Source organism: Gadus morhua, chromosome 4 (genome assembly GCF_902167405.1).
Source record: "Gadus morhua chromosome 4, gadMor3.0, whole genome shotgun sequence".
Lineage (NCBI taxonomy): Eukaryota > Metazoa > Chordata > Actinopteri > Gadiformes > Gadidae > Gadus > Gadus morhua.
In genome coordinates this window covers 4343899-4363898 of record NC_044051.1, presented here as the reverse complement: position 1 = coordinate 4363898, position 20000 = coordinate 4343899, and the positions used below count along the sequence as shown (strand labels likewise).

Below are 20000 nucleotides of genomic sequence, written 5' to 3'. Positions count from 1 at the left end.
AACGCCATTTTGTTTCTGTATCTCTCTCTGCCTCCCTCTCTCTGTCTCTTTCTCCTTCTATTTGTCTGCCTCTCTCTCTATCTCTATCTCTCTCTCTCCGTCTGTTAAATATATCTTCATGGAGGATCCACCGATCCATCACTTCCCTACTCTATTATAAAGTAATACAATCCAGTACAACTAGTCAATGTAAACCCAGCACGACGACATCGGGTCGATACGTTCAAAACTACACTTACACGTTACTTTTGTATTAGTATTGCAAGTGCATATCTGGGGCATCTCTTCACTGCTCGAATTAAACCATCCACACAACATGAACAATGGCGCCCTGTGGATCTGCAGATTGCAGCCTGGGTGTGCGTGTCTGTGTGTCAGTGTGTGTGCGTTGTGTGCCTGTGTTTGTCTATGCGTGTGTGTGTGTGTGTGTGTTTCAATGTGTGTGTGTGTGTGTGTGTGTGTGCGTCTGTGTTTGTCTATGTGTGTGAGTGTGTTTCAGTGTGTGTGTGTGTGTGTGTGTGTGTGTGTGTGTGTGTGTGTGTGTGTGTGTGTGCTGTCTAGGAGTGAAGGTGCGGCGTGGCGAATCATATTATAAATAATAAGAAGGTAGTTGTGTTGTGTTTTGTATCGGTGTTTGCTTTTACTTAAAAGAAAATATTCTGTTGAAAGCCTGAAAGTCTGGCTCCTCATCATTGAAAATGGAACAGCGCAGTCTAAGACTCCCAAAGACCACGGTAGCGGTTAATAAGGCGCAGGTAGGAGTCTGACGTCTGTCCAGGGGAGGCGTGCGGTTTGGCGCGAGGCAGCGAATGCGGAGCCCCCTTTGGTACCTCCTTGGTATCGAACCCTCCCGTAAACAACCTTTGAACTGAAACTGTAGCTACACCGAGCGATGAGACTGTGGAGTCTCTCCGGGCCTCCTAGGGTGACACGTAATCCCACGCAGCACTCGAATAACGACTGTGTGACACCACGGAGCCACGACAGCAGTTTCAAGGAACGATGTATTAAATATTCACAGGCGGGTGATACTGCCAGAGCTGCCTGCAGCACACAGAAGAACTCGTCGCTGGCCTGTCTGCCAAACAAGGGATGATCTTAAGAATCACCCTCCCCTAACTTTAGAGGAATTTACCTTTGCAGACGCAGAGACGTAGCCAGGCTACGTATTAACTCGACGCCTGCCAGCCCCCCCCCGCTGTCTCTCCTAGATGAGTTTCCCGCACTTTCCATTGTCACGCCATCGTTGCTGTGAACGCTTCCCAACGCACGAGCGACTTGTTTTGACAACGCCGATTGTGTTACTCTTATGCTAGCAGGCTAATCGCCGGTGGTCCGTTCTAGATAAGGAATCGTACAAAGTCGATTTTAGCGTTTTACGAAGAAGCAGCATCTATAACGTCCCTTTGGAAGTTCCCTACACGTCGTTTTTCCAACTGCAGGCTCTCTTCCACCACGGCCTCTCTCGCGAACTCAATACACTCACTCCCCACGCCGTCGCATAATTACAAAAATAAAATGAAAACCCATCTGCGATATAATCCATTTCAACCAGGAGCGCGGAGAGACGCGGTATCGACGGACCCAAGGTCATCCAGCTGGCGCCGTAAGTATACCCAGGCGTCACAGAGCGTGGAACGTGGCATTTCGTACGCATTTGCACGGAAGATTGTGAGCTCGGGAAGCAGCCCTGTTGGGCGATGACTGGTTGTATACACCGGCCGTAAAAGAAGAGTACATCCCATTAACCCCGTGTGTCTACGCACGCACCCAACGTGTCATCCAATCAAGAGCGTCACCGTGGGCGACTTGGCGTCCCGGGAGCGAGACCGCCAGCCGGGGGCGTGGCTTCTAGCGTGCAGAGGAGAGGGTGGTGGAGGTGAGGGAGGTGGGGGTGGTGGTGGTGATTTCAGAGCGCGGTCATTCAGGCTTTGTCGACTGCGTCGTGCGCGGTTGCGATAGTCGGCGTCACGGGCGACGTGGCAACGTTGTGTGAGGCGATTGAGGACGTGAACAAACATGTCGTGTCTTCACATTGAGCGGTTGACCCCGGCAGAGTTCCTCCGTGGGACGATGCGCCCCCAGGAGTCCCGCAGGTCGTAGGTCAGGGTGTGCACCAAACGAGTGGATTGTTTGTGTGCGCTCTCTCTTTGTGAATCATCTCCAACGACGTGAAGCATAACGACACACCGCTGTTGTCCTGCTTCTGACCGCCCACTGTGTTCTCAAACTACTCTTTATGTAAATCGTACACACATAACAACATTCCCGGCTTTCTGAGTGTGCGTCTATTCACTTTTTATTCATGATGCAGACGTTTCTACCCACAGGGCCTGAGAGTTTATGATTCATTGGCATCCTACCAGTTAAACTTAGTTAGCCTACTATCATTAGCACCTAGTGGCTAACGGTTAGCCTGCTATCTCTAGCACCTGGTGGCTACCGGTTAGCCTGCTATCATTAGCACCTAGTGGCTAACGGTTAGCCTGCTATCATTAGCACCTGGTGGCTAACGGATAGCCTACTATCATCTGCACCTAGTAGCAAACGGTTAGCATACTATTCTTAGAACCTAGGGGCTACCGGTTAGCGTACTATCATTAGCACCTGGTGGCTAACGGTTAGCCTATTATCATTAGCGCCTAGTGGGTACCGCGTACCGTACTATCATTAGCACCTGGTGGCTAACGGTCAGCGTACTATCAATAGCACGTAGCGGCTTCAGCGTCAATACCGAGCAGGCGGAGGTGAGTCTTCTGCGGACATCGGGAGTCTAAAACCCGGGATGGATCCAGCTTCAGGGAGCTGAAGACGACAACACGACCGCTAGCCCAACGCCACCTCCGCCTGCTCCTCTACCTCCATTCCTCCACCCTTTTGCTGCATCCACACGAGCTGTCCACGAGGAACACGGTGGACCGGCGGCCACTGGGTCTGGCCGGCGCGTGATGTTGTGTTGTTGTGGGGCCCCAGCAGGGCTCCTGTCGGTGTTGTGATCCGGTATATGGATCCACGTAAACAAGGTCCCTGCTTTAAGTGGCTTCGGCGCTGATTGCGATCGCCTGCTCTAATTGGCTGAAGGCGGGCGGTGCTGATGGTTTGTGGGTGGCTCACAACAGCGGGGGCCATAGGGTCTGGATCGCCCCCCCACACACACACACCCCCCCCCTACCGACCCACATTGATCCCATCACCCCTCACAGCCAATACCAGTATTGGGCTGCATCTGCTGTCTCCATGTGCACTAGATGAACCTCTCTCTCTCTATGCACTACATGACCAACTCTCTCTCTCTACTCTATACACTACATGAACCCCTCTCTCTATCCATGCACTACATGAATATGAATATCTCTCTCTCTCTCTCTCTCTCTCTCTCTCTCTCTCTCTCTCTCTCTCTCTCTCTCTCTCTCTCTCTCTCTCTCTCTCTCTCTCTCTCTCTCTCTCTCTCTCTCTCTCTCTCTCTCTCTCTCTCTCTCTCTCTCTCTCCACTGTATGGATCTCTGTCAAACAAATGGAGACTCTGTCGTTCTAGATGCACTGTTGGGTACCACGTTAACAAACAGCAGCAAGAACTTAAAAACACATTCCCTGGGTTTAAAGCCAAGATAACCAAACAATACGATGTTGTGTTGTAGAAGTGCCGGGAAAGCTGTGCAAGGCCAGGTTACAATCCTGTGTTTCTTCTGCCTGTGAACTCTGCTGTGGCCTGCATTGTGTATTCAAGTGCATATTAGATTCACAGAGGACAGCTGCATCTAGTTAGAGAGAAAAACACTTTCCCGGTGTACAGTATGTCGTTCTCTCCCCTTTTCTCTCTCTCTCTCTTTCTGGTAAGGGCCCCTCGTGCCTCGTGGAGAGTAGGGATCAAAGAGCACCGTTTCCACTAGAGGATATTAATAGGGAATCGCAATGAGGGTGCACTTTAACCGCCTGGGCGTCTGTTCCCGTAACCGACCACTAGAGGGTGCTGCAAACAACGTGAGGGAAAACAGAGAGGTAAACAAACAGAAGGCAGAGAGGCCTTTAGAGCTCTGGCACACAGAGCCGTTTCCCCTATGTTCCACCACTGATCCCAGCCGTGCGGTTGGCCGAAACACCTGGCCCTGTGTGCGAGGAAGGAGACTGCCGACCAGTGCACTAAATAATATAAAAATTCCCGATATTCACACAGTGTGGAGGCCGATCGATACGGGGCTGATTGGGTCTTTTTTATTTCTGTTTACGTGAAGCGCCCCTTGAGCGGGGATTATCCTGCTCTTGTGTTGTTTTTCGTTCTCTTTCTTGGAGTGAGTCAGTGTTGGACCTGAAGCGATCAGGTGGAGTCCTGTCCAGAGTGGACGCCAGGCTCCGTTTGCATTAATATACACAGCAGGGCACCGCGAGGTCCCTGCTGGTGACTGACTGGCACTGAAGATGCTCTCTCTCTCTCTCTCGGCATCTCTCTCTATCTGCCTCTCTCTCTATCTGCCTGTCTCTCTATCTGACTCTCTCTCTCTCCCTCTCTGCATCTCTCTCCCTCTCTGCAACTCCCTCTCTGCATCTCTCTCCCTCTCCCCCCCCTCTCTTTGTCTCTCTCTCTCTCTCTCTCTCTCTCTCTCTCTCTCTCTCTCTCTCTCTCTCTCTCTCTCTCTCTCTCTCTCTCTCCCTCTCTCTCTCTCTCTCTCTCTCTCTCTCTCTCAAACAGTGATAAATTCATTAATTCACGCACAACAGCCCAGGAGGAATAGAGTAAATGAAGACAAGCCATCATCTTCCACCTCTACCGCTAGCTGCACCTAGAGGAACCCCCCCCCCCCGTCCCAACCGCCACAACGATGTAATTAGCTTTAAACATCTCTGTACATCATACAAACTAATTAAGCACGCTATACCTATAGGGTTTGTACATCTTGACGTCACATCTCAAAGGCCGCTGCCATTTTGTAAGGACAGGGCCGCAGGAATGTTGTTTCAATGAACGGTTTCGGCCATTGTTTAGTTATTTATCGTGAAATGATTACCATTATAGGAGACGTGTTTGGAAACTGCCCAAGAATTTCTCATGGGAGAGTCGTCAAAACAATGTTTTCACTAGCCTAGGTTAGCCTGGTATATTTAGGACGTCCAGGATTTTACAGAACTACAACTCTCTCTCTCTTGAGTCCTCGATAGATGGCGGAGCTTTACCAACAACGAATCCCATGATGCATTCTGTTCTACAAGCCCTACATCCACCCCCCCCCCCCCCCCCCCCCCCCCTACCACGCTTTCCCCACCCCCAAGCTATTTATCTAGCTACCTGCTGTTGTGATAAGCTAATAGGCTGGCTGACCCCCTTTACTCTAGCTAGCACAGTTTATCCCGTAGCTACTTAGCTTCTGTCGGCCAGGCTCTGGGTGTAGCCCCATTTTAACTATTTTTATACCCGAGATCTGAATATAAAGAGACTTTTATCTGTGTGTGCACCTGCAATCATAGTTTTTTTTGCTGTAAGTAATTAACTAAAACATTAGGCCTCAAGGTGTACATAAGAATGTTCCCAATCAAATACTAGCGGGATTCAAACTTTTACTTTTCATAACTGAGAAGATAGTTTGTACGTCCTGGCAGTTAATGCATGCATTCATTGTATGTTGTGCCTCCTTGCAAAAATAGTACTTAGCATTTTGTAGCATCTTAACGTATCTATCTTTGATGCAAACAGGGAATGGGTTAACCTAACAATTGTTAGTGCTTGGCACCTTGGGTACATCCTTACTGTATTGACAGCGATATATTGTTGTTTCTCTTTCTTCTAACAAATACACTTATTGTTAGTCGCTGTGGATAACTAACCTTAATGTAAATGTACTGTTGAATTAAAGTCGAGACTTGGAACACACGTGATCCGGACAAGTACTAGTACGCAACAGTTCTTATATCATTACAGAATATTAAGGCCGCTCTTCTACCTGAGTAGACAGTACAGGCCCTGGGGCAGGCCTCGGTTTCCCCCGCTCTTTGTAGAGCACACTGAGTAACCGTTCTGTCACATAATGTATGTCCTGAGCCCGGCCTTCCCCGCGTGGATGTCCTACATAAGGAGACACACTCTCTCCCTGCTCTGTGGCGCTCCCCGATGAATTAGGTCAGGTCGGTTACACTCACGAGTCCATACCGGTTATAAATATGGTTTAAACATCCGCCGGATCCCCAAACCCGAAGACTACTCAGAACGGAAAACTTAAAAAAGGGTACTTAGTTGTGTGGCATCTTATCCTAGCTAGCTTTGTTGTTTACTGGGAATGGGTTAACCTAACAGTTGTTAGTTCTTGGCACTTGGTGCTATGAACATCCTTACTGTACAGACAGCGATGTATTTTCTCCTTCTTCTGAAAAATGTACTTATCGTAAATCGCTCCAGATAAAAGCGTCTGATAAATGCCCTGAACAAAATGTCAGCGGGATCGTCGTTATTGCTCCACAGTTTATAATATAATATATAATACTTCACTAAATGTTTCTATTTATTCGTCTCTTCCGGAAGGTAGTTTTGGAGTGGAACCAATCCTGTTGAAGATGATGGACCTTCAGTCAGGCTTTGAAACCCCGTTTGAAGAGGAGAGGGAGAGGGAGAGGGAGAGGCCAGTGACCTTGGTTGGGTTTGAAGACGATGGAAACATCTCAGAGAAGATTGCTGGATAGCGTAAAAAGATTCATCCACTTGATGCCCTGCCACCGAGATGTCTAGCTCTGATATTTCCGTATTCTGCCACTGCGCCTTTATTCCTTTTGGCCCTGCAAGTGCTACCTAATTGTAGCCTTCAGGCAACGGCTAACTGCTAAGTGCTGCGCGTTTTAAATTATTCAGTTACGTACGTAACAAACACACTCCGACCGGGGGCCCGGACACGGTGACTTTGAGGACAGCGGGAGTACAGAAGAAAGCCACTTTTGGAGCTAACAAAGAACTAGCTAACTTAAGCAGAATTACCACGAACAGGCGTATGAAACGAGCCGGAGGAAAAACACGATTCAATCTCTTCATGAGTGACTTTACAGTTACTTTCTTTAAAAAACAAAGCTGTTAGAACTGAATAAGTAAAAGTACTTGAGAGAGAGAGAGAGAGAAAGAGAGAGAGACGGGAGAGAGAGAGGGAGAGAGGGAGGGAGAGAGAGCTAGAGAGAGAGAGAGGGAGAGAGAGCCCGAGTGGCACTTGGGTGCTGAAACAATGTGACCCAGATAATGCGGGCACCCATGCAACTCCACAATCCAATTACACCTTATTATCGATCGCCAAATTAGTGGCCAGGTGGTTGGAGGACCTAGGGGTGGGGGGGGAACCTGTTACCCCCTCCCCCCCCACCATCTCCCTCCCTCTCTCTCCCTCTCCCTCCCGCTCTCTTCTGCCGGCACAACAAACCCAAACAGGTTTCTGATTGGACTCAACGTGCAGTCCCCACCCACAAGCACCCTCTGTGACCAATCAGGGGCTTGCCTTGGCAGGAAATCAGTTGGAAACCCCTCAACCACCACCACCACCACCACCACCACCACCACCACCACCACCACCACCCCCACAACCACCCACAAACACCCACCGCCACCCCCACCCCCACCCCCACAACCACCCCCGCCACCCCACTGACCCCGGCGCCTTCCTTTCTTATTTGGAGTGGGCTTGATAGTTTGTTTGTTTTATCGCCCCTGCGTGCAGCTGGGATGAAGACAGCCGGCCCACCCAACAACAGCACCACCCCCCTCCCACCACCACCACCACCACCACCACCACCACCACCACCACCACCCAGCACAACAGACCCCCAACACCACCACAAACAATAACAGCCGCACAGAGCCTCTAAAACAATAGCATGCCCCTCCCCCGCCCCCGCCCCCACCTACCACTCACACACACTGTCACCCTGACAGATGAAGGAGGGGTGGTTAAGGTGGTGCTGGTGGTGGGGGGGGGGGGGGGGGAGAAGGGACGGTGAGGCAGTGATTTAGGCGTTGACTAGGAGTTGTTACTGGTGGGAGTGGGGAGAGAGTAGCAACGGCAGAAGCAGAGGAGCCGCCCCCTTAACCCCTAACCCCTTGCCCCCTGTATCCACCACCACTACCCCCCCCCCCCCACACACACACTTCCTGGTTCAGGTCATGTGACCTGTACACCTCGTACCCATGGTGGACTGGACCGTGACGCACGGCTGAGTGACAGGGCCGGTTGTGGTGGGGGGGGGGGGCGGGTTTACAGGACGGGGCCAGGATGTTATATTAATATTAATATACTCTCTGATGGAAACGAGAGCTGACATCTGCTCTGTCCTTTTCTCGAACTTGTTTGCGGTAAGCGGAGGCTGGTTGAAGTCGTAGCCCGGAGACCTCAGTGGGTAGCTATAGTACGCGGTGTGTGTCATAGCCCCCGGTACTATGAGTAAGTACATATACATTGAGTGGTTAGCTTTTACCGAAAGTAACTTAAAGCTAGGGTAGGCAGCTTCTTTCTATGACATATTTCTGGAAAATTATCCTATACAGATATAACTTATTACAATAAAACCGTCTTGTCTATCTGTCCTTCTACCTAGCTCACTCTGCCGCGCTCACTCTGCCACTAAACTCATTCATTGCTTATGGAGTCGTCCACAAGGCTAGGACGCCCTATTGCTAAAGCTAGCTAGCTAGCCAGGTGTTTTGAAGGAGGGGCTTCAGAGGGGGTGGGCTTCTTTTTCGGTTGGATACTTTCAAAATCCAGCTTACTCTAGCTAATTTCTCTATTTCCCAACTGTTGACCCTAGCGTTAAAAGTAGCCCGCGAGAGCACTCAAAGAGTAGCAAAAAGCGCCAAAAAAAACGATGTTTACAGCGCAGTAAAGAAAACGACGCTAAGTATTTAAAGGAGCACCGACGGGACTGTGTGAGTGACTCAAACCCCTCTCTGTCGACAGAGTCTCTTTACTCAAAATGGAGCATTTGAAGGAGCACCAATGGAAGTGACTCAAGTGAGTGACTCAAGTCTCTCCTAACTCAAAGCCCCTCAGGACCCTGGACTTTCAAACTTCCTTTGCGTCCAGTGGGGGAGGGGGGGGGGGGGTGGGGGGGGGGCTTGTACCTGTGCGTGGGCCAGCTCCCCCGCCCTCCGACTCAAGGCGTGGATCCCGGGGCTGGTCGTCATCACGACCCCCCTGCCCGCCGTCTGGAGGTTGATGGGGGACGTCTGCACTGGGGGCTCCGAGTTCGCTACCGCCGCCGCCGCCGCCTTTTGTCCGTTAATGTGTGCGGTAACCATGGAGACGGGGGCCTTGGCAGGCAGCACTGAGATGGCTATGCTCTGCTGCTGCTGCTGCTGCTGCTGCTGCTGCTGTTGGTTGGCCGGTTTGACGAGCGAGAGGGGCTTGGTCGTCCCTACCGGACAGGACCGCACTGCCAGCTTCTGTCATTCATCACAGAGAGGGGGAGAGGGGGAGAGAGGGAGGGAGGGAGGGAAAATAGGGGGAGAGGGACGGAGGGAGGGAGGGAGGGAAGATAGGGGGAGAGGGAGAGAGGGGGGGTGGGAGGGAGAGTAGGAGAGGGAGGGGGAGGGAGAGAGAGGGAGGGAGGGAGGGATGGAGGGAAACGGAGGGAGGGAGGGGGAGAGGGGAGAGGAAGGGGGGAGAGAGAGAGAGAAAATGAGAAAAGGAGGGAGAGAAGGATAAATAACTGTTATTAAGATTGATCAAAAGAAGACATGCAAAGTCAATCTCAGTAGATTGTGCCAACAAACTAGCATTTCATTTGTATGCAGATGACAGACAAGACAACACAGAGACAGAGAAACCCGGAGCTCTACTCTACTTCCACCATTTCCAAACACACAGCACGGCTGAGCACAGTGACTGGAGAACATGTCCAACTTGAAATGTAGTGAGTGGAGGAGGAGGAGGAGGAGGAGGAGGAGAATCCTGGCACTTGTCCAGCACAATAGCTATAAACAGGCTATGTCCAGTCAGGATCGGTTTTAGTGTGTGTGTGTGTGTGTGTGTGTGTGTGTGTGTGTGTGTGTGTGTGTGTGTGTGTGTGTGTGTGTGTGTGTGTGTGTGTGTGTGTGTGTGTGTGTGTATGCCCCCAACCCCCCCCCCCCCCCCCCCCCCCCCCCCTCTGTGCCAGACACAACTGTCCAACAAACCAGACTGGCCTCATCATGTCACTCCCTCATTCGCATTCTGTCTCTCTCTCTCTCTCTCTCTCTCTCTCCCCACTCCTCACTCTCCCCCTTCTCTATCACTCACACACACACACACACACACACACACACACACACACACACACACACACACACACACACACACACACACACACACACACACACACACACACACACACACACACACACACACACTTTCTGGTCCTCGGCCGCCCCTCCTCTCTTTTCGGTAGAAGAAAATACATCTTTCAAGGCAGAGATAAGTACATCTCACCCCAGCACTCTGACCCCCCCCCCCCTTCCCCCCAAGATACACACACACACTGGCACCCTCCCCCCACCGCACACCCCTAGTACAACCCAGTGAAGGAGGCACTCTAAATATTTTATATTCCACTCTGAACAGACCCCTAAATTCATCCTTTTTCTCCCCGACAGTCAAGAAATGTTTTTTTTTTTTAAAGAGTGCAGGACTCTGTGTGTGTGTGTGTGTGTGTGTGTGTGTGTGTGTGTGTGTGTGTGTGTGTGTGTGTGTGTGTGTGTGTGTGTGTGTGTGTGTGTGTGTGTCCGTCTTTCTGCGTGTTTGTAGGTGTGTGTCTATGAGTGTGCACATGTGTGTGTCTGTGCGTGTTGTCTGTGCATGTGCATGCCTGCGTATATGTGTGTCTCTATGCGTGTGTGTTTGTCTGTGTGCATGTGCTCCTGTGTCTGTGTGCGTGTCTTTGTGTGTGTGTGTGTGTGTGTGTGTCCATGTGTGTGTGTGTGTGTGTGTGTGTGTGAGGGGGTTTTGAATAGTCTGTGCCAGAGAAACACACTCCCTTCCCGTGACTCTGTTTGCGGTTTAATGTAGTCCCCAGAGCAGTCTGCTTGAAAAAATAAAAAGTAATCATTGAAGATTTAGCACACTGGACTTTTTCCTTCCTCCCAAGCACAGAGCTGTTTAGTGGATCATTCCTTTTCTTCCTCTCTCTTTCTTTCTTCCTTTTTGCTGATGAATCCAAAGGCGGCTCATCCATCTTTCTATCTATTTATCCATCAGTCCAATCATTCACACACACACACACACACACACACACACACACACACACACACACACACACACACACACACACACACACACACACACACACACACACACACACACACAAACAGACACACACAAGCTTTAATTAGCATGCTTATTGCCCAGAATGCATTCTGCTCCTCCTGCTCAAACTAAAGCGGAAGTGATGTGTGTGCGTGCATCCATGTGTGCGTGTGTCTCTTTGTGCATCCATGTGTGTGTTTTTGTTTATGTGTGTGTGTATCCATGTGGTGCATCCATGTGTGTGTGTGTGTGTGGGGGGGGGGGGGGGGGTAAGATGCTGTCTTGCTAATCAGGAGCCATCCATGTGTCAAGCCAGATCCCAGGCTTCTGTTTAAAAGAGTATGAGAAGAATTAGAAAAATAATGTGTGTGTGTGTGTGTGTGTGTGTGTGTGTGTGTGTGTGTGTGTGTGTGTGTGTGTGTGTGTGTGTGTGTGTGTGTGTGTGTGTGTGTGTGTGTGTGTGTGTGTTGAGGGGATTACAAGGAATCCTAAGTAAAGGAGAGTTTTGGGAGACAAAGGGAGCATAGAGGAGAGAGAGAGAGAAGTAAGGAGAAGGGAAAGAGAGAGAGGTCAGGTAGCGTGCGGGTCACTGGGAATGTCGGATGAAAGGAGATGGAGGTGTTTCCGTGGAAACTAAGACCTTGCTTTGTGTCCAAATCCCTCTCCCTAATCAGCATGGAGGTTGACGAAGAGGAACTCTGTGCTTGTTACACACTTCCATGGTTGGTCTCTCTCTCTCTCTCTCTCTCTCTCTCTCTCTCTCTCTCTCTCTCTCTCTCTCTCTCTCTCTCTCTCTCTCTCTCTCTCTCTCTCTCTCTCTCTCTCTCTCTCTCTCTCTCTCTCTCTCTCTCTCTCTCTCTCTCTCTCTCTCTCTCTCTCTCTCTCTCAATTTGAGGTACCTGTCACTATTTGTCCTCAGATCAACGGAACGGAGGTTCATTATCCGGTATGTTATTCACTCCAGCGGTGGGACGCAGCGAGAAGGAAACCTCAACATGAGGCAAACGATAGCAACAGCTAGAAGCTACAAAACAACAACAACTTAATTGAAGTGAAAACAAACCCCAGATGCTTTGTCTGGGTTTGAATGGGCTAGCAGAGTCCTGCTAAAGTAAAGTAACAGCGCTATACTGGTAGCTCTGCATTGGAAAAGGGTGGGGGGGGGTGCCATTGTTTAGGTAGGGGGGGGGGGGGATCAATGTGAAATCCACAGGCTGCTCACAACGCTGGTCCTGTGTGTGTGTGTGTGTGTGTGTGTGTGTGTGTGTGTGTGTGTGTGTGTGTGTGTGTGTGTGTGTGTGTGTGTGTGTGTGGGTGTAAAGGTCACACATTAGGACTTACCGGTGTATTGAGCAGCTAGGCTGAGTGTCTGAGGTGAGAATGAGAGTGAGAGAAAAGAAGGCATAACAGGTGGTGCACCGCCCTCACGTCCTTTGTGCGCGTGTGTGTGTGCGCGTGTATATGTATGTGTGTGTGTGTGTATTTGTGTGTGTCCAGTGCACGTGTATATGTATATGTGTGTCTGTCTGCGTGTATTTGTGTGTGTGTGTGTGTGTGTGTGTATAATTGCGTGTGCGTGCCTGCGTGTGTGTATGTGTGTATATGTATGTGTGTGTGTGTGTATATGAATGTATGTGTTTGTGTATGTATGGAGTGAATGAATATTCACTTGCTTGTGAGTGTTGTCTTGGGCTCAGTGCCAAAATTCAACCCCCCCCGCCCCCACCACACACACACGCACACACACACTTGCCTGCCCCCAGCCCGCCTCCCCCGCTCACCTACTTCCCACAAGGGGTGGGGGGGGGGGGGACTTGTCTAAGAAGTACCTCTGAGGGAGGAGTTAATTGCACAAATCACACCTTTCAATAGGGCCTTGGGCACGGTTGGAGGGAGGGAGGGAGGGAGGGAGGGAGGGAGGGAGGGATAGATGGAAGGATGGATGGATTTTCCCTAAACAGTTGTTGGCGTTAATGTCCACAGGGGTGAGGACACGACCATAACCCAAGCCCCCCCGCCCCCCTCCCTCTCCCTCTGCACTCCAGGACAATAAAGTATGGCCGACGCCGTTGGTCAATACCAACAGCCCCCCTGGGAGTGGCGCGGGACGACGCTGCGGGCGGCGTGCGTTGTTGACTTTGTGTCCCAGTTCGTCATCGCGGAAACAGCCGGAGCCCCGAGACTCGACGCGACCGGGGGAGAGTTTAACAACCAACGACTTGTTGTTATTGTCTTTATCTCTGGCAGACTGCCCTTGTTTGTGTGTGTAAAGGTTCCCATCGTAAAAATAGCGCCACAAAACAAAGATAATTAGATTCATTAACGTTTACATTTACATTTAAAGGGCGTTTAGCAGACGCTTTTTATCCATAGAGACTTACAATAAGTGCATTTGTCAGAAGATAGAGAAACAACAATATATCGCTGTCTGTACAGTAAGGATGTTCACAGAACCAAGTGCCCAGCACTAACAATCACTAGGTTAACCCATTCCCCGTATACAACAAAGATAGATAGGATAAGATGCGACACGATGCTAAGTACCAATTTTTAAGGACGTACAACATACAATATGTGTTTACGTTAAGTGCAAGGACATACAAACAAACAATAACTGTGTCAGAGTGGGTATTGCCTGTACAAGTCGCGCCTGATGGGTTTAGAAAGGTGGATCAACCCGTCCACCGAATAGTAGTGGTACGTTCCGTATTGCAGATCGAGTCCCAACTTGGTGGCGTCCCCTGAACACACAGAGACCAGGTGGACAACAAGGCACAGTCTGAGGGCTCTTTTTTTGTCCTCTCTGAGTTAAATTAGACGTGGCGAGTTGCTGACATGGCTGACGTTGCATACACACACACACACACACACAGACACACCGAGACGGGATGGAATAGGATGAGATCTTCTGGTGACACACATATACGCAGACGCACACACACGCAAACACACACACACACACACACACACACACACACACACACACACACACACACACACACACACACACACCGAGATGGGATAGAATAGGATGAGATCTTCTGGTGACACACATATACGCAGACGCACACACACGCAAACACACACACACACACACACAGGATGAGATGGGATAGGTTGAGATCTTCTGATGACACACATATACGCACACACACACACGCACGCACGCACGCACGCACGCACGCACGCACGCACGCACGCACGCACGCACGCACGCACGCACGCACGCACGCACGCACGCACGCACGCACGCACGCACACACACACACACACACACACACACACACACACACACACACACACACACACACACACACACACACACACACACACACACAGGGATGAGATGGGATTGGAGGGGATCTTGTGATGTCAGGCCAATTTTCTTGAGGTCGTTCAGTCTACCTTACTGTGGAGAGACGGTGATTCACTCAAACATATTCCTTGTCTTTCACTCTGGGAACACTTCAAAGTACTTGATTACGCCCGTCGACTGCCTATAGAGCATGGCATTGGGGTATGCATCTGTGTGCGAGTGTGTGTGTGTGTGTGTGTGTGTGTGTGTGTGTGTGTGTGCGTGCGTGTCTGTGTACCCATTTGTGTAAAAGCAGAATTATGCTGTGTTATGATAAGATACGCGAGTTGTGTCCTGTTATGTATGCGTTTTGTAACATCTCTTTATTATTGGCCTTTATTATCGTTCTTTTTTATCTATTATCTTCTTTTCTTTTCTAAACAATATCAGTCCACTTATGATAAAAAGTCTGAACCAGAGCATAATCGAATCTTGGTATGAGGAGATATCTTCCCAAAACTCAGCCTTGAATGGTTTCATACAAACACAAAACATCCCGCGCTCGCTTTTCGTTGCGCCACACTAATCCGTAACTGTTTCTCTAGCAGAAAACCGAAAGCGAGAGCTCCCAAATCTCAGGACATACTGTCTCTTCAGCAGAGAGATCGATGCTGAACTTAAGTGCCTGGTTTAATGGGCGATGCAGTGTTTCAATGTTCTGTGTTTCTTGGCACCGTAGGCCCCCGTCTCTTCCCAAACAACGGGAGAGGGGGGGGATGCCATGTTGTATCCCAACTGCTGCCAAAAAATACATTTGGCTCGCTCCCACCCCTCCGAGTTTTAAGGAGCTGAAAACGCTCCTCTGCCAACCGGTGCGAGCCGGACATATTGCGAAATTGCAATCTTATAAAAAACGATGTTGAGATACAACGGTCTGTCCGTCACATCTCGAGTGCCGTGTGATATCTGGGTTAAGCGCGTTAGCGTACCGCGTTAGCCTAGCGTTAACTGGTGGAGCAGCAGACTTGGTGAACCACGACTGGAGAGGGAGCTGCGTTGCTTCGGCCCGATAGTAATTAAGTCTGATTATAATCTAATTAAACAGTAGCTCTTTAAGGGTCGCCCGGTAGGGAGAGTCCAGGAGATCCATTGAACAGATTAAAAGGGTTTTTGGCAGAGAGCTACGAGGGGGAATACTGAACCACCCAGTCCACGTCCAAAGACCGACTGCCATATCTAACCTGTCAGAATCAAAGTGACATGGATTTGTAACATTAGTTATAATATATTAGGGCCCGACCGATATTGATTTTTGAGTGCCAATGGCGATTATTTTCAGAGAAAAATTACGATTTAATCGGCCGATTAAAAAAATAAAATAAAATTAAAAAAAAGCATATAGAACGTAGTTTTTGATACCTTAAATATACTTTAAACACTTTTGACGAATATGTGAATTGAATGCAGAACCTTTGAGTGTTTTATAATACATTTACAGTAAAAAATGAGTGTAATGTAAAATGTAAAATAAATAACTAACTCCCAATGTGCTGCGCTCGTGAGCAGTGACTAACACGTGTGTGCTGAGCAGTATGGTCTCACCGTTAGAGTCTACAGTACAACAAATTAACATGACCTGGGACCTGAAGAAAAACAGGCACAACAGGCTCAAACAACGCGTCTTGTGTACATTGGTGAGGTGAGCGCGCAGCTGCCTGAGCGAGCGTGCTTTCATGTTGTACGGTAAAATTCAATCTCCTCTTTTTTACTCCAGCTAAAGTTGTTAGTTAGCAAGGCGAGTAGGAGCGCAATCTGCAGGATACTAAGCGCAATAACATTTAAAAAAATAAATAAAAAATAAATAAAAAAATCGGTTGCAATCGGCGTCTTTTTGGCCGATGCCGATTATTTTCAAAAAGGCTATAATCGGCCGATTAAATCGGCAGGCCGATGAATCGGTCGGGCCCTATAATATATATATATATATAAATATATGTATATTTGCTATAATAGCTTTGACTGTGTACCTTCTGATCCAGCAGTCCTACTTAGTTATAGCAGTACTTCTGATCCATCTAGCAGTCCTACTATGTTATAGCAGTACTTCTGATCCAGCAGTCCTACTGTGTTACAGCAGAACTGAGTACCAGAGTTACGAGTCACGCCTAGTTTCCTATTTAGCCACGGAGATAGATCATAACGGTATTTTTACAGTCTCCACGGTGTCTATTAGAAACCCTCCCAGACATTTTTATAAAGTTGAGTGCAGCTTGCCTGGTTTTCCGTTTGTCAGTTATTCGCTTACAGATCCAGCAGCACGATTGCCACGGCGTTCCTCCATCCAAAAACAACGTTTTCATTAGCCCGGGTTACGGTGGGTTTTACAGAACTACAAGTCTCCGGGGCCCTCTCAATATGGCGGAGCATCAGCCAACAAAAGAGCCCATGATTCTGATGTTCAAGCCCTATAAGCGGGGTCGAGGAACCGAGTCCTGTGAGCTAATATAAACAAACACAAAAACAGCCCGCGGTAGAGAATAATCTGGCCCAGTGTACTGGCCGAGCCAGAGCAGAGATAACCAAACACCCATAGGAGAAGGGGAAGCACACACAGGGGAGATCTCCTCCAAGCTGTGCCTTCTGGCTGGGCCTTCACACATAGGCTTGGGGGGGCTGGGGGGCTGGGGGGTAGCCAGGGGGCGGTCAGAACGCTCCGGGGCCGGGGGCCAGGTTCGCTGTATGTGCACCCAGCGATAAGCAGCCGCTGAGTGGGTGCCAGAGTCAACTAGAGTGGGGGTGGGGGTGGTTGTGGTGGGGGTGGTGGTGATGGTGGCGGCGGTTTGGGGGTTCGGAATAGATGCCGGGGCACAGTTTGGACCCTCGATAGCCAGGGAAGAGAAAAACAAAAGTGAAAGTGAAAGTAAAAAGACCAAGTCCTAGACAAGAGCGGGCATGTCTCTGGACGTAGCGCCAGACGAAGACATTCCGGTAAGATTATTATTATTACTTTTATGAGCAGCCCCCCCCCCCCCCCCCGCCTCCCTTCTCTGCACTAGCAGCGTGACAAAGCTGTGTGGTCGTTTTTAATGACAGTGGATTATCCCACCCGGGCCCGTAGCGGCAGAGCGACGCGGTAAACAGCACAAGCCGCCGACGCTAACATAGTGACGGCGTTTGATATTAAGTCCTTTTATCACCCCCGCCGGGCAGAGGGTGGACGTAATACAGATGGACGTGGTGACTAACCAGGGGAGGTGTACATTTAACCCAATGGGACAGACATGGGAGAACAGAGTAGAGGAGCGGAGGAGGAGTGGTGTGTTTCTCGTTTTATGGGGGAGCCCACGTAGAGGCTGTCCTTGTCTGTACCCTCCATATGAAACAGGGCTGACCTTGCGGGAGGACGGGGGGGAGACAGAGTGGGAGAGAGACGTGGTCTCACGGACACCGCAGACATACTAAAAACCTCGGGGTCGGTGGGGCCTCTGCCCTGATGTCGGTTCGTGTCTGCTGGTGAATAAAGTCTCCTCCGCCGACCGCCTCGCTCGTACGATCACGGCAGAAAATCATCTCGAGTGTTCGCTGCAAAGCGGAAACCACTAAATCAAAATGGGTCCAGTCCAACTTCGAAACATCAACATTCGCAGTAAAAAAAAAGAAAATCCACCACAGGGCCTCAGATATATAAATATATATATAACGTTTGTTTAAACAAATTTAGTCCTGTGGACATTGGCAGCCCCGACAATTGGAGTCCGCAGGCTCATTTAAATGTAAATGATACAGGGCCTTGAGTCACATTTTCATATCCCGGCCCTGTGTGAATGTGACACATTCGATATATGCTGACTTTAACCAGGCCGGAGCGCATCCGAGCCCATACGTCAAGAGAGGAGAAGGGGGGGAGTGGTGTAACGTGCGTTGCATCGCTTCGTCAGGAGAAGGAAAGTAGAGGGAGGAGCAAAAGAGTTTTGGGAACGCTAATTCAACATTAAAATTGGTTTCCTAAGTCTTAAAATGCATTAGAAAGCAACCGCAATGCATGGTAAATACTATTCCAAGTCTGTGCTTTTGCCAGAGACGGGCTTAGCCCCAATGATTATACTTTTGCGAATCACTTTTGTTTACTATGCAAACTTATGTAAGAAAAACAAACGATAATTGAGATATTATGCAATCCTTGACACGCATACAAGCCCGTAATACGAAACAAGGGTAGGAAAATACGAGGCGATGTTTGGTGTCACAGAACAACAAAGACAACGAGGCGACCGATAGACGAGCCGACACAAAAACCGAGGAGCGACGGCAAAGACGACAGAGGAAAACGCTAATCAATCAAATAGATTCAGTATAATTACGTCGCTCAGCCGAAGGCCGTCGAGCAGCACTTTGGAGGGCTTGCTGATGTTTTGTGGTTGTTGTTTTTATGGGAGGGATGTGTTGGTGTGGGGGGGGGGGGGGGGGGGGGGGGTTGATGCTGTTTGATGTGGGGGGGGGGGGGTGCGGGAGTCAATCAGAGGCCCTGAATAACACAGGAAATTACAGCGCAGCATCCAACCAGCGAGATGGCGGCTCCTCGTGCCAATTAACTTCTTTCTGAGCCTGTGCCCAGAAGATATTTTACCAGTGAAGCCACGACGACGACAACAAAAAACAACAGCAGCAAAAACAAAAAAACAGAAACCATCGGAAAACACAGAGAAGAGAAAGAGAAAGACATATAGTTCCTTGGCTGCGAGTTTGCGTCTGCGGAGGGGTGAATCACCAGAATACAAACATCAGCAATCAATGGTGATTGCGGCCTCATGCCCGACACCGCTGCGAATGGCCATGACAGATGAATACAAGTTAAGAAGAGACATCGATGCCAGGTTCAAAGAGGCCGTGAGGCCCTCTGTTATTTATTTTTTTATTCCTTTCGGACGGTTCATATCGTTTTTAGGACCTCACCCTGGTCTCTGTGAAGTCTCTCTCTATAGAGACTTCACAGAGACTCACACACACGTCCCTGCAAATCTCTCTCTAGCAGCGAAGGTAAGTCAAAATGGAGGTTGATGTCAAGAGAGATTAACTCAAAACTCAAACGGTTGTTGCTGGAAAGGGTTCTGAATCACGAAAGAGTCCTTTTCCACACAGAAGTACTGTCCGAAAGAAGAGAAAAATAAATAACAGAGGGCCTTCCACCCTCTTTGACACTGGCATTGATGTCTCTTATTATGGATGCTTGCTTAGTAACAGCTTTACTTTTCTTTGTGTTTGTGTGTGGATGTGTGTGTGTGTGTGTGTCTGTCTGTAGTTGTTTGTTATTCTGTGTGTTTGTTTATATTTGTTTGTGTGTGTGTGTCTGTGCATTCGTGAATGTGTGCGTGTGTTTGTGTACCTGTGTCTGCGCCTGCGTGTGTGTGTCTCTGTGCATGTGTGTGTGTGTACGTGAGTGCGCTTGCAAGTGTGAGTGTATGTCTGTGTCT

The 20000-nt window shown here is 49.4% G+C and overlaps 1 protein-coding gene across 3 annotated transcripts in view; it reads right to left on the bottom strand.

Annotated features, from left to right (window-relative positions):
• Positions 1-20000, bottom strand: part of phf21b (PHD finger protein 21B) — a 77237-nt gene that overhangs the window by 17612 nt on the left and 39625 nt on the right. For all 3 annotated transcript variants that reach the window (XM_030355034.1, XM_030355035.1, XM_030355036.1), the window contains exon 3: positions 9077-9397. In XM_030355034.1, the coding sequence (XP_030210894.1) occupies positions 9077-9397 (321 nt within the window). The remainder of the gene's footprint in view (positions 1-9076; positions 9398-20000) is intronic.